This window comes from Gorilla gorilla, chromosome 17 (genome assembly GCF_029281585.2).
Source record: "Gorilla gorilla gorilla isolate KB3781 chromosome 17, NHGRI_mGorGor1-v2.1_pri, whole genome shotgun sequence".
Taxonomy (NCBI): Eukaryota; Metazoa; Chordata; class Mammalia; order Primates; family Hominidae; genus Gorilla; species Gorilla gorilla.
The window spans coordinates 82,053,805-82,068,450 of record NC_073241.2 but is presented as its reverse complement, the minus strand read 5'-3'; the positions used below and the strand labels follow the sequence as shown (position 1 = coordinate 82,068,450).

At 36.8% G+C, this 14,646-nt stretch overlaps 1 protein-coding gene across 3 annotated transcripts in view; it reads right to left on the bottom strand.

Annotated features, from left to right (window-relative positions):
* The window catches only part of DCC (DCC netrin 1 receptor), a 1,206,401-nt gene that overhangs the window by 779,839 nt on the left and 411,916 nt on the right, over positions 1-14,646 (bottom strand). For all 3 annotated transcript variants that reach the window (XM_019014295.4, XM_019014296.4, XM_055367978.2), the window contains exon 2: positions 13,250-13,570. In XM_019014295.4, the coding sequence (XP_018869840.3) occupies positions 13,250-13,570 (321 nt within the window). The remainder of the gene's footprint in view (positions 1-13,249; positions 13,571-14,646) is intronic.

Sequence of the window (14,646 nt, the reverse complement as noted above, 5' to 3'; positions counted from 1 at the left end):
GGGAAGGATAGATTACGGTGAGCACAAAGAAGATGGAGCCTCTCCTAGTCTAGGGGGCCAGTTAAAGGTTCCTGAAGGTGGGTTGCAAGAACTGAGTCTGAGGAAAAAAAGGCAAGAGCTAGCATGATGTATGAGAGAATAAGGCATATAGAATAAAGAGTGCAAAGCCATGGCACCAGAATGCACATTTATCAAATTGCTGTAAAACATGAAGAGATGAGTATGGATTTGGTTACAAATGAGGCTAGAGTCTGGGTGCAGTGGCTTATGCCTGTAATCCTAGCACTTTGGGAGGCCAAGGCAGGAGGATCACTTGAGGTCAGGAGTTCAAAACCAGCCTGGCCAACATGGTGACCCCATCTCTACTAAAAATACAAAAAAAAAAAAAAAAAAAAAAAAAAAATTAGCCAGGCGTGCCAGCACATGCCTGTAATCCCAGATACTCAGGTACCTGAGGCAGGAGAATTGCTTGGCTTGAACCTGGGAGGTGGAGGTTGCAGTGAGCTGAGATCACATCACTGCACTCCAGCCTGGGCAACATGAGCAATGATCTGTCTCAAAAAAAAAAAAAAAAAAAAAAGAAAAAAAAGAAAAGAAAATGAGGCTAGAGGTATAGGCAGGACTCAGATGCTAAAAGACATTTAGGCCACCAGAAAGAGTTCTCATTCTTCTATGGTATGCTGATGTGACTCTATGGGGTCTGACATTATATACAGAGCCTGAAAAATTATTATTTTGGACCTAAGAGGAATCCCAAGATAGTTCATGGAGTGATATCTACTAGAAACTTCTTTTAACAGACAGCAGAAGAGACACAAATCAGTACATGGAAAATTGTCTTAGACTATGTGTATTACTATAAAGGAATGTCTGAGGTTGGATAACTTATAAAGAAAAAAACGTTCATTTGGCTTTCGGTTTTGAAAGCTGTGCAAGAAACATGGTGCCAACATCTACTTCTGATAAGGGCCTCAAGCTGCTTCCATTTGTGGCGGAAGGTGAAGGGAAGCCAGCATGTACAGACATCACATGATAAGAGAGGAAACAAGAGGGAGAGGGAGGAGACACCAGGCTTTTTTTAACAACCAGCTCTCCTGGGAACTAATAAAGCAAGAGCTCATTTATCACTGTGAGGATGGCACTGAGCCATTCTGAGAAATCCACTGTCATAACACAAACACCTCCCATTAGGCCCCACCTTGTGGATCAAATTTCAACACGAGGTTTGGAGGGGACGAATATCCAAACCATAGTCAGAAACCCAGGACATGGATGAGATGCATTCCTCTAGGTTTCCATGTATAAGATTCTCTCTGAAAAATGCCTATGGCTATTCATTAACAGTGTCAACTCGTCACTATTCTTATCAGAGTAGGCAGTAGGCTTCAATGATATTTACAAGTTAAGAAGAAGCCAGCTCTATATGCTCAGTCAGTAGCAGTAAAACAAATCATGGCTTACAATGTTTAGGTCCAGGCTAATAAAATGCTCTTGAATATACCAGTTTCTATCAAAATGTTCATACACTTTGATTAAGTCATTACATCACTAGGTAAGAAGAAGACTTGTCAAAGGTATGTATAGAAGAGCATTTACTAAATACGAGAACATTCATTAATGAATTATTAGCAAAAGTAAAAATTCAGAAACAAATAGAATAGCTTTCAATATATGAATCATAAACCATGAAATATTATGCAGGAATTAAAAATCATGAGACTGATCTGTAAGAACAAATATAGGAAGATGCCCAAGATATATCATTAAGTGAAAAAACAAGCCACAGGATAATCAGATAATCTCATTTATATTAAATAGCAAAGACAGAAGTAGATAAGTGTTTTCCAGAGCAGGAGCAGAAGGGGAGATAGGAGTGATGAAAATGTTATGGAATTAGATAGTGGTGATGGTTGCACGATTTTATGAATATTCTAATAGTGACTGGATTATATACTTTTAAAGGGTAAATGTTATGGTATATAAACTATTTCCCAATAAAAACAAATAAACAAATCCCAGATATTCACAATGTGTATACTGAGGTGGAAGAGAACATTTATTTTATCTGCAATTACATATTCCAAACCTGGCCACTCCTGGGCTGGGACATAACTGGAAACAACTTTAGAAAAATAGCCACAAGTTTGGCTCATGGAGTGCCCAATGCACTGTGGGATTCAAAGGATGCTCCTGGAACCTGTGCCTTCTGCATCAAAGAAATACTAATTATTTTTTATGTCATGTTTCAGCCTTTGGAGATGAATTCCTTTGCAAAAGGGACCACAAAAATCCAATCCAATAAAACCAACCAGCACTGAAATTTAATGTTGAAGCTATATAGGCTTTATTAATCTTTAACATACTTTCTTAAATAGGTTTCTAGTTGGTGAAGTGTTCCAGGTAAAATCTTAGTAAATGAACCTGATGAGCAGCCTGTTTCAAGGGTGATAAAGCCTCAGGGTTACAATGAAACTGATTTTTTAAAGCAGATTTTTAAAATGTGTATGAAAAGAACAGGAGTTATAAATCGACAAGCAGATTTTATGACCGTGGTGTTCATCAGTAGATTGAAGACACAGAAGCTTATCTAGGAAGAGCCATCTAAATGGAAAGGTGTGTGAATGTGTCTGTGTACTGTGTTTATATCTAAATATCTCTGGGTAACCTAAGTTAGGATATAAATAGTGTAAACTCATTCCTTTACAGATCATCATGGGAAATATGCAGATGTGATAGAATACAGATCCTGTCACACAAACTATATCCCACATATATGACCATCTTTTTTTTAAGTTGTGATCTCACTCTGTTGCCCAGGCTGGAGTGCAGTGGTGCAATCATAGATCATTGCAGCCTCAAACTCCTGGGCTCAAGCAACCTCCCACTTCAGCCTCCTAAGTAGCTAGGACTGCAGGCATGTACTACCATACCTGGCTAATTTTTAAATCTTATGTAGAGATGGGACTTTGCTATGTTGCTCAGACTGGTCTCAAACTCCTGTCTTTAAGTGATCCTCCTGCTTCAGCCTCCCAAAGTGTTGGGATGACAGGCATAAGCCACCACTCCCAGCCCAAGATATACTGAGACCTATCAAATATTTTTTAAATTTTTGTTTAAAAAATGTTGTTTTTTTTTTTGAGATAAGGTCTCACTCTGTCACTCAGACTGCAGTGCAGTGGCATGGTCACAGCTTACAGCAGCCTTGACCTCCTGGCTCAAGTGATCCTTCTGCCTCAGCCTCCCAAGTAGCTGGGACTACAGGCATGCACCACCACAGCCAGGTAATTTTTTATTTTTTTGTAGAGACAGTGGTCTCACTATGTTGCCCATGCTGATCTTGAATTCCTGGGCTCAAGCAATCCTGCCATTTCAGCCTCCCAAATGTTGGGATTACAGGCATGAGCCACCATGCCCAGCCTATCAAACTAGTTAAATGTAACTTTTTTCCGACACATGCTCATTGGGATTCTGAAGGTAGACATGCTACTCTGAGAAACCAAACTTTGAGGCTTAACTGCCCTCCAGAAATTAGAACTCCATAGCTCCATCTGGCCCAATTAGAGATACCTGAGTTACATTTCATAATAAGCGCTAGTTAAGAACCTGTGATAAATTCTGTGGACCTAAAAGCTGCTCCTCAGATGCTGTGGAAATTCTTTTTTTTCCTTCTTTTTTTTTTTCTTTTTTTTTTTTTTGAGACAGAGTCTCACGCTTTCACGCAGGCCAGACTGCAGTGGCGCTATCTCAGCTCACTGCAAGCTCCGCCTCCTGGGTGCACGACATTCTCCTACCTCAGCCTCTCGAGTAGCTGAGACTACAGAGGGAATTTTTCAAACAAGGTTTTTCAGTGGAAGTGCTTTGACCTTTGAGGCTAAGGCTCTGTCTTTTAACAGGAAACTTCCAAAGAACTCTGGGCTAGAGCACTAAGAGTCACAGGTGTGTGTGTGTGCATGTGTTTGTGTTTGTTCATTCCCAGTATAACACAGAATGAAGAGATAAATTTGGAAATTTGGGACCTACTCTGATTATTGAATTTCTATCAGAAATATTTATCATTGTTGTTTTATTGTTATTGTTGTATGTTAACTTCATGATTCAAGGTCCAAAACAACTGATTTGCTAGGTCAAAAATATGTCACTCTTTCATGAATCCAAATGGCTTTTTCTGATTTATTATCTTACCTCTACCAAATAATAGGCAAATTTAGCAATGATAGGCATAATGACTGATATGATTTGACTGTGTCCCAACCAAAATCTAATCTTGAATTACCATATGTTGTGGGAGGGACCCCATGGGAGGTAATTGAATCATGGAGGCAGGTCTTTCCCATACTGTTCTCATGGTAGTGAATAACTCTCACAAGATCTGATGGTTTTAAAAAGGGGAGTTACCTTGCACAAGCTCTCTCTTTGCCTGCCACCATCCATGTAAGATGTGACTTGCTCCTCCTTGCCTTCCGCCATGATTGTGAGGCCTCCCCAGCCATGTAGACTGTAATAAACCACTTTTTCTTCCCAGTCTCTGGTATGTCTTTATCAGCAGTGTGAAAATGGACTAATACAATGACCAATGTATTAGACTGCTTATTATAGAGTATGCCGATATAGATTATAAATATAAAGACTGTTAATAACTTTTTACAGGGAGATAAGTAACTGTGTTCACTAACTGTATTCATTACTTTCATCTATATATACTGCTTATGACAGTACACGTTTAAGATGGTTGAAGTGCCATACACTGAGATTTTCCATGATTTCCTCTAATTAATTTACTTGGCTTCCAGGACACACTCTAGGTTTTGATGTCTCTTTACTTTGTAGAAAATCTTTGTATCTAATATTAATATCTTAATTCAAATGTGTTTGTATACAGTTATTGAGTTTAAATAATATATTTTACCATACACATAAAAATAGGAAAAAAATCAGTACCAGAATTAGGTTCATAAAGTTATTATCCATCATTATTTCATCAGAATTGTATAACTGTGCTATCTAATGTAATGCTACAATTATTCTACTTAATGATGGGGTGCAGGACATGCTACACCAAAATGTGGTGGTTTGGAGGTCACTCTCTGACTATCTCCCACCTTTCTATGTGAGAGCCGTCCATAAAAGAAACCCTCATGTGACAGGAGTCCTGCCCCATAGCCAGGGGAAGTGATATGGTCTGCTTCTGTGTCCCCACCCAAATCTCATCTTGAATTGTAACCCAAATTGTAATCCCCACGTGTTGTGGGAGGGACCTCGTGGGAGGTGATTGAGCCATGGGGGTTGTTCCCCAATGCTGTTCTCATGATAGTGAGTTCTCATGGGATCTGATGGTTTCACGAGTGGCTTTCCCCCGCTTCACTCTGCACTTCTCTCATTCTTCTCCTTCCTGCTGCCATGTGAAGAAGGATATGTTTGCTTCCCTTTCCACCATGATTACAAGTTTCCTGAGGCTTCCCCAGCCCTGCAGAACTGTGAGTCAATTAAACCTCTTTCCTTTATAAACTACCCAGTCTTGGGCAGTTCTTTATAGCAGTGTGAGAACAGACTAATACAGGAAGGAATATCATACAGAGGTGCAGACAATTATTTGAACAACCAGACCTTACTCAAGTTCCCCCAGTTTATTTCCATTTGTCTATGCTCTCTGTCCAATCATGTTTTTCCACAATTCTCCACTTCTCTTATAAGACTTAGCATTAAAATATAAAGCTTTCCCTAGGGGTTTGGGTCTTCATTTCTGAAAGTTACTTGTGTATAACTTTGTTTAAATAAATTTGTTTTGCTTTTTTCTTGTTAATCTGTGTTTTGTTAAAGATTAACAAGATTAACAGTGTAATATATTTTCCTTGTGATGTAAAGGAACAGATATTACATTATTTTCTCTCACATTACTATGATTTGAATCTTTTTTATCTCGACATTTTTCAAGAAAGTTAAATTTTTGTATTCCAAAAAGGTTTTCTAAAATTCAAAAGAGTTTTTGGTTACTATTACTGAGTTGTGTTAGATGTTTCTCTTGCATTTTCATTACAGTACCAGCAAAAATCAAACTGTAGATAGCTTAAGAGTTGAATAAAAGAACAGAGCTCTTAAGATACTGATTAAATTTAGAATGAATAATTAGCTATTTCCATTGTCACATGAATTAGAATTCATAACAAAGAAAAGGAAATGAAAGGTTGAAAATTTTTTTTTAGGTTATTTTGTTGATGTTTCTACTATAAAAAGCCTTGTCAAGTTTTCTATTGTAAATTTTATAATGTAGAAGATGTCTTTTCACTCTGCATATTTTTCAGGAATATATTTGTATTTTAATTTTATTGCAGAGTTAATTGACTTAGGAAGGAGGCAACTAAAACCCTACTCTTTAAAATGCAATTATTTAAGTTGAGGGTGTGGGGGCTGTGTGATGGAATAGGCATTGGGGAAATATTGGTGATGGCTGTATCTCAATTTGATTTAGCAATAAAATTAAAGAAAAATGATAAGACTAGTAAACATACAACAGTTACTTATAAGACCACATTTATTTCTTATTTTTTCTTTCTCTCATGCTTTAACTACAAAACAATAGGAACATTTAACTAAATGAAGATCATTAAGTCATTAAGAATTACAGAGTCAGAGCAATTTAATTTTCTGCTTATTATTTGAAAATAAACAATATCTCTATAAATGTAAAATGGAAAGCTCTGCACTGTAACCAAACCTTCCCAAATAGAATTCTGAGCGTATTATTCAAGGGCCCTGGGATACATTTTCCAGACTGTTGCACAGGATGAAGTTGACCTTCTAGGCAAAATTCTTGTATTTGCTCCTGTAGAGAGAAGGAATATAAACATTTTTCTTGGTGTTTCCTTTATATAACATTTGAGTGACCTGAGGCAATGTGGTTTATTCTTCCTTCTCTTCAGTTAAGGTTTTTTTTTCAGGTTCTTTTAAGTAAGAACATAAAGGTCAGGTTATCATTTCACAAAATGCTTCATTCTAGCTTCTCTCACCATAATATGCTTTCACTAATTATTTCATAACTCATTTAAATGGGAGGCATTCTAGAAGAGAATTCACTGAAACAACTCCTCAAGTAATTAATTATTTTTTAAAAACACAGGGGAATTTTAATTATAATGCAGGTGTTATTTAAAAGCAGAGTGTGACAATTTGCATCTTGAACATCTATTGTAATAGGGGGAAAAAAAATATGTCCCTGAATGAAATAACAAGTCAAGAAATGCAATTTAGTTGGCCTTTTATTTTCTTGATTTTTAAGAAGCAGAAAAAAAATATGCAAACTTCGCCTGAATTGTAAAACCACTTAGAAAGATAAAAGATTACCAAATTGTGTTCCTAGAAAGATCATTATTTATGAGCTTATTTTAAAAATTATATGCTGTCTGTTTTTCTGACACAGATTTGTCATGTGTCACTATTGAATGTATAGCTATGATAGCAAAATCTTCTCATCTTAGAAGAAAACATCTAAATCATAGTGTTTCCCACAAGGAGTTGACATTTTCAAGGGACTAAGTGGATAAATCGATTTTCATTATTATTATCATTATTACCATTATTGTTATTTTCCTTAATTTGTATTGTGGAGAGTTTCATTGATTAAAAATAAATGACTGATTACATAAGAAATTGTTTACAGTGTTCTGAAATCTAGTCCTTAGATTGAGAAGCAAAGTGATAAGGGAATAAGTGTGCATCTGGATTTAGACTATCTAAGTCCCAATCTCTGGCCATAGAGCTCTTAGCATTTTCCAGTAAGTTCTTAACCTGTCAATTTGGGTACTTAAATCACAGTTTCTGAGCATTACAAGGTAATGTATACAGATTCACTTTCTGAAGCAGAAACTGCTATAAAAAGCAAGTCAGTGGTTTTAATGTTAAAATGTAAATGCTCAAAAATTAACAAAGACAAATCTACCTGGACACAAATACAATATAATGTATCCAGCAGTCAACATTGCTTTACCCTTGGAGGAGCCTGTCCCACGCCATCCCCAGAAGTATAAATGCAAGCAGAAGTACCATTTAGGCTCCAACCGTGCTCCTTAGAGTGTGCAGGGCAAGTCAGTGGACAAGGAGCTGTGTGGGTGGGTAGGTGTGGGGATGGGTGGACAGGTGGTCATGGTTGTATAAAAAAGCAAAATAAAATGGGATTTTTATGTTTATTCATAGGAAATCTGTTGTTATCTAGTCTTCTTACATATAAGAATTAATCCCTCATCCCTAGGAGGGTACCAGTTGTGTTAAACTCCAAGTCGAGACCAAGTGAACTCCCATGAACCAGCTTCAGTGAATCTTTTTCAGTTGAAAAGCCATTAAGAAGGCTGAGAGGAGTGCCCTGTACATGTTTCGGAAATGATTGCAAGGTCACTCAATCTCAAACGCCTGCTCTGGTCAGTACAAACTGTATTGATTGCATTAACATAATAGTAGATCCACTGGTCAAAAATGAATCTTTTATTCCAAGGGATTTGGGCACTGCTTGCCAAAAAATCTGCTATAGATTTAACTTTTTGAAAACTTAATTCAGGCTTGCCAGTTTGTGTTCACAGATTGCAAAGGCAGATATCTGAGCCAAGATTACAATATGTATGTCTCAGGATTTGTTGCCTATTTTTCATTGCCCTGAAAAAAAATATTTTGCATCATCACATGGGAATATTGAAAGTTGTTCATTCCTAATAATTATTAAAATAACACATTAATAATCATTGTTAGTTCTATTTATACTATGGCTGTCATTGAATAAGAATCTACTCTGCACTAGAGCTTTACATCCTAGATGTTGTTTGAAAATTACCACAGCCTTGGGAGGTAGGTTATTATTATATCTGCTGAACAGAAAATACTCCAGAGGCTCAGATAGCTGGCAACGTTTAGAGTAGGGAAGATGTGCTTGGCCAGATGCAAGTTCATTTTCACGGTAAGGGTTAGGGAAGGAATGAAGAAATGCTCATGCTTTTTCCTTTTTAAGTGGCACTTGAATATTCCCAAACAGTCAATTTTCTAATCACAAAGTTTTCAATAGTTAATTAATTTGTAGGCTATTGAGATATAAAGCAAATTATTCCAACTCAGTTTGTTAAGAGTATGTTTAGGTATGCACATATATGGGTGAGTTTGATCTGCTGAAATCCAGTGAAGAAGGAGGAGGAGTAGAAGGGAGACAAAGAAGAGAAGGAGAGGTAGAGAGGAGGATGGCAACAGCGGAAAGCTCTCTTTATATGGCATAAAGCCCCATGTCTTCATTGGTAAGGCAAATGTCTACTATTAACATGACATACTTTGCTAGATACACAGTAGAGGGGATGGTAGGAAAGCTTCATAGATAAGTTCAGCGCTGCTTCCCTTCTTCAGCTGTTCTCAATCTAGAGGACTAAATAGAAGTATACATGGCACAGAAACACTGCAGCATTTTAGATTAGAGCTAATTGGATACAAATAAAATTCCCAAATTTCAGCCAGTATGATGAAGTTGCTTTCAAACGGAGACTTAATAGCCCAGGTATTCTTTACTGATAGAACTCAAAATGACTAGAAATACTGATAGTCAGTAGCCTGTTACTTTGCAACTTTTAACAAAACGTTGGATGGAATGATAGTTCTTCATTTATCTTTCCTACTTTCCTTCCCTCTCCAGCCAAGTGTGCACTCAAGCCTTAAAGAGCACTTGAGAAGCTCCTAGAAAATAGGATGAATGGTGGTGCATGGCAAGATCATTGTGTAAAATGTGCTGACTGATTAAAGACAGATTTCATTTGCTACACTTCTTTTTATCAAAAGACACTTTGAGAAAGCAAAAGTGGAAGAGGGACATTATTTAATATGGGCTCTGTACAGCACCTGAGAGTACAAAACATTTTTTTGTTGTTGTTGTTGTTTTACCCAAGCAAAGCCTACTGTTACCATTTAGTGGTGACTGGTTTATTGAGTGCTAATGCTTTAAAACTGAGATTAAATTAGGTCCATGGTCTTTATTACTGGGAAGATATATGCCCCTTGTGAATTCTAGTGGTTTGGCAATCTTAACCTCAGCAGACATAACATTGATGTATTCTGTGTTGCCAAACAGCATGGTAAGTGTTTAAAATGCTGTGAACAGCCTTATTGCCTTGAAATGATACAATCTAATATGAGATTTTAACTCAGTGACTGAATCCGTGTACCTATCCTTGTACAGAATACTAAAGTCCAAGCCACCGTATTTTAATATCTCACAGAGAAGGAACTGTTCTTCATTTCACTACTGAAAGACAGCACATGTAAACATGAATGTAGATTGCATGAAGACTGAAACTGCAATGTAACAGGCCATTTTCATTAACAGTGCATAGGCAGCTGCCTTTCATAATAAGGCATCAAAATATCAGCCTGCTTCATTCAAATCAGCAGACCTCCTCTGGCCCTGTGGACAACTGATGGGTGGGATCTATGAGGCCAGAAATTCTCTAGTGACTGAAAGTCAAATTGTCCCCTTTCCACTTCATTTGGAGCATTCTGAGAAAGCTGCTTTTACCAAATCTGAAGGATTTATTCCACTTGTTCCTCCTAATCAATCATAATTAACATTAACATTCAGTTCTCTCTACACTTTATGCTCATCAATTAAATTTCAGACACTCATCACTCCAAGGTTCCAGTTACTTTATAGCCTTGATTTTCACCATCAGGATGTCACCTGGCCTGTCTCCTGAGTAGAGGGGGTTTTCTGCATCTGCACCTCAGTCTGTCATTGCTAAAGCAGACCAGGGACACTCTGAGGTAGAGTGACCCACTGTCCTGGTTTTACCTGGCACTGAGGTGGCTTCCCAGGATATGGGACTTTCAAGTGCAAAAGCCAGGTCAGTCCAAAGAAAAGCAGAATGGCTAGCCAGTCTACCTCTAGGTAAAATCTGGCTTAACTGACTACGGAAAACTCTGCCTTCATCAGTTTGGGTGGCTATCACAAAGTATCATGGACTGGGTAGGCTGTAAACAACAGACATGGATTTCTCAAAGTTCTGGAGGCTGGAAATCTGAGATCAGGGTGCCAGCATGATTGGTTTCTGATGAGGGTCCTCTTCTGGGTTGCAGATTACAGACATCTCTCATTGTATCCTCACATGGTGAAAGAAGCAGGGTGTTCTGTGGTTCCTTTTATAACAGCACTAATCATATTCACGAGGGCTCCACCCCATGATCTAATTATCTCTCAAAGGCTCCACCTCCCAGTGCTATCACATTGGGGATTAGAATTTCAATATACACATTTTAGGGAGAAAAAACATTCAGTCTACAGAGTTCTTAGTGGAGAAAAGAAGCTACAGAAGAATGGTTTGAAGCTACATATGGGAATTAACCACATATCTATGAGATGTAATTCTTTATAGCACCACCTGACAAAATCACATCTTTCAGATTTCACCTTTCTCAAACCCTCACTAGGAGAGTGCATGAAGGAGTGGTGATTCTGCCCAATTGTCCTGTTATTGATGAAAATGAGTTATTCTGATCAGTCTTCCAAGATGAGACTAGACTAAGTAGGACCTGGGAAAGAAAACCCATGACAAATGACTAAACAGCCTATGATTCAATTTTGTTTTTATTGAGAACTAAAGATTACGTTGAAAGCAGCCCTTCAAATCTGCTTACCCATTCATAACTTAAATTTATTTCAAGTTCAATCTGCTTGCCTTGCTTTATGGTCAATATAAAAGTTAAAAAAAAGACAGGTTTTGGTCAAATCATTATAGAAACAAGTAAAAAAACTGATTCTTCACTTTGCAGGTCTAACATTTCAGGAGCCAACAGAAATAATTATGAGCTGCCTTCTAACCAGAAGAGTGGGGCAGAAATAGCAATATCATGGGTTCCAGAATGGTCAGTACCATTTTTTCAGGGTCTACATGACTTCAGTGTATCCAGGTGAAAACAAAAACTGTTCATCTTATTACTCAGCTGTTGAGCCAACATGTTACCAAGTGTTAAGAAATTTGGAAGCACTAGAAGGAATTTTTATTTCTTACTTGACATGTATATGTTGTAGGCCATGCCACTATAATTAAAATAAAATTTACTCTTCTTAAGGCCCAACAACAAAAAAATGGACTCTGCAAAAGTTTAGCATTTAATGAAGCTGTAAAGTAAAATTAGCAAATTATATTTTCTAATATTTTTCTGTTAATGAGAAGTCCTCCCTTAGATATAAGTAGTAAGTCAACTTGAAACAGTTTTGTTTAAAAAAATAATCTCATAACATTATGCAGCCAGTTGAGGTCCTATGACTGTTTTCTAAGATAATTTAAGGAGAAAGGTCAGTTAAATCCATGAGAGAATAAACATGAATCTTTTTACATCTTTCCTTTTTCTTAAAAATGTGCGTTGTTGGTGAAAATGTAAATTAGATAGCCATTATGAAAAATGGTTATGTAGCTTTCTCAAAAAACTAAAATTAGAATTACCATATGATACAACAATCCTACTTATGGGTATATATCCAAAGGAATTGAAATGAGGGTATATAAGAGATATCTATACTCCATGTTAATTGCAGCATTATTCACAACAGCCAAGATGTGGAATCAATCACGAATGGGTAAAGAAAATATGATATATATATATATGTATATATATATGTGTGTATGTATGATATACATATACACACACAATGGAATACTATTCAGCCTTTAAAAAGAGTAAATCCTGTTATTTGTGATAACATAGATGAACCTACAGGATATTATGCTAAGGGAAACATGCCAGGCACTGAAAAAAAAATACTGCATGATCTCACTTACAGATAGAATCTATTATAAAAAAGTCAGACTCATAGAACTAGAGAGCAGAATGGTTACCAGAGGCTTGGGAAGATGGGGCGTGGTAAGGAATGGAAAGATGTTTGTCAAAGGGCACAAGGTTTCAGTTAGAGAGAAGAAATAAGCTTTTAATATCTATTGCACAGCATAGTATATATCAAAATTGCTAAAAGAGTAGATTTTAAATGTTCTCACCACAGAAAAGAGATAAGTATGTGGTGACAGATACGTTAATTAGCTTGATATAATCACTCCACGATGTATACATACATCAAAACATGACATTGTACCTCATAAAAATATATAATTACTTGTCAATTTAAAATTTAAAAGATTTTAAAAATGTACATTATTTCTACAAAAATTATTTTCTCACCCCCAAAAATGAAGAAGAAGAAGAGAGGAAGGAGGAGGAGGAAGAGAAGGAAGAATCCACCTACCTGCTACTGCAACTTTTGCTGTCCGACTAATAATTGAGCCAGAATCTCCTAAAGATGCCTCACATTGGTAAAGTCCCTCATCTGGCTTGTGGTGTCTGGAATGAAGTATGTTTTGTATCAGCAGAGACCCATTTGAAAGTTGCCGCTTCCTTTCATCCATTCCCAAGGCTAGATGAATGCCATCTTTCTTCCACTTGATCACTGGAACTCCTCGGTCAGACTCCGCAGAGCAGTCGAGGAGGACATTTCCTCCCCGCATTGTGACGGCATCAGAAGGTTCTGAGAGGAAGCGCAGTGCTGTGAAAGCTTTAATTTGAAAACCTGGAACAAGAGAGCACAGGGAAATATGTTCATGTATTCAAATAAATCTCAGGCTTAGATTCCCTGTCTTTTCTTTACGAAGCTTTTCACAAAAGCTGAGGGCTTTGAACAATGTCCAAGAATAAATAAAAACTAAAATCAAGGATATTATGTTAAATAAGCAAAAAAGTACCCAGTCGAGGTAATCATAATTAAGAAAACAATTGGCTCCAAAAGTTAATATTATGAGAAATTACAAATTCATATAAATCCTGGCATGCTTATTACCACATATCAGTCAGTACATGAAAATTTAGACAGAAAAAACTAATATTTTCCAAATAAAATTAGATATTTTAAAGTAGCAATAGTTATTAGTGTGGTAGCTAAGACTTTTGGGGAGACTGTTTCTATCTCTGCATTCTGATTATGGCATCCATTGAATTTTTTAAAAAATCCAATCTGATACAGGGTTCTATAAGAATAAAAGTCAACTCTGAACAGCATGGGCAAAGTTATTTAGGACAAAGCTCAGGTGGGTTTTAAAATAGGTAAATCCCAGTGGCAGAAGCAAGTCAATAAAGCTACTACCTAAAATCACAAATCCCTGAAGGGTCTTAATTTTCATCCAAATGTTTCTCATGGGCTTGGAAATCTAAATAAATATTACAGTTGAATTTGTTTCATAAACATAAATGAACATAAAGAATCAACCAAGGGTAATAGAAACTCATTTAAGAATCTTGAGGGGAGGAAGCAAGTATAATCAGTTAAAGTATATTGTTTTCAAAGCTGGCAGTATAGCATTTGACAGAATACTCACATGTTGAGTCAAAGACCTTGACAAGGTTTCAGCAGGTCATTGGCTCCACCATTTGCTCAGACAGATGTATACTTAAATCATTCAAGTCAAATTACTTTCAATTTCATTTTGAACAATCTTTGGGGCTAGAGATTCTACAATGTCCCTTGGTATCTTGTTTTCAATATTTAATCATTTTAAGAGTCTAACTGAATTTGCTTGCTGATGTTTAATCCCATTTTCTCCTGAAACACCTTGTGTGAAAATGCAGAAGAGATGGACATTTTCTTTAAGA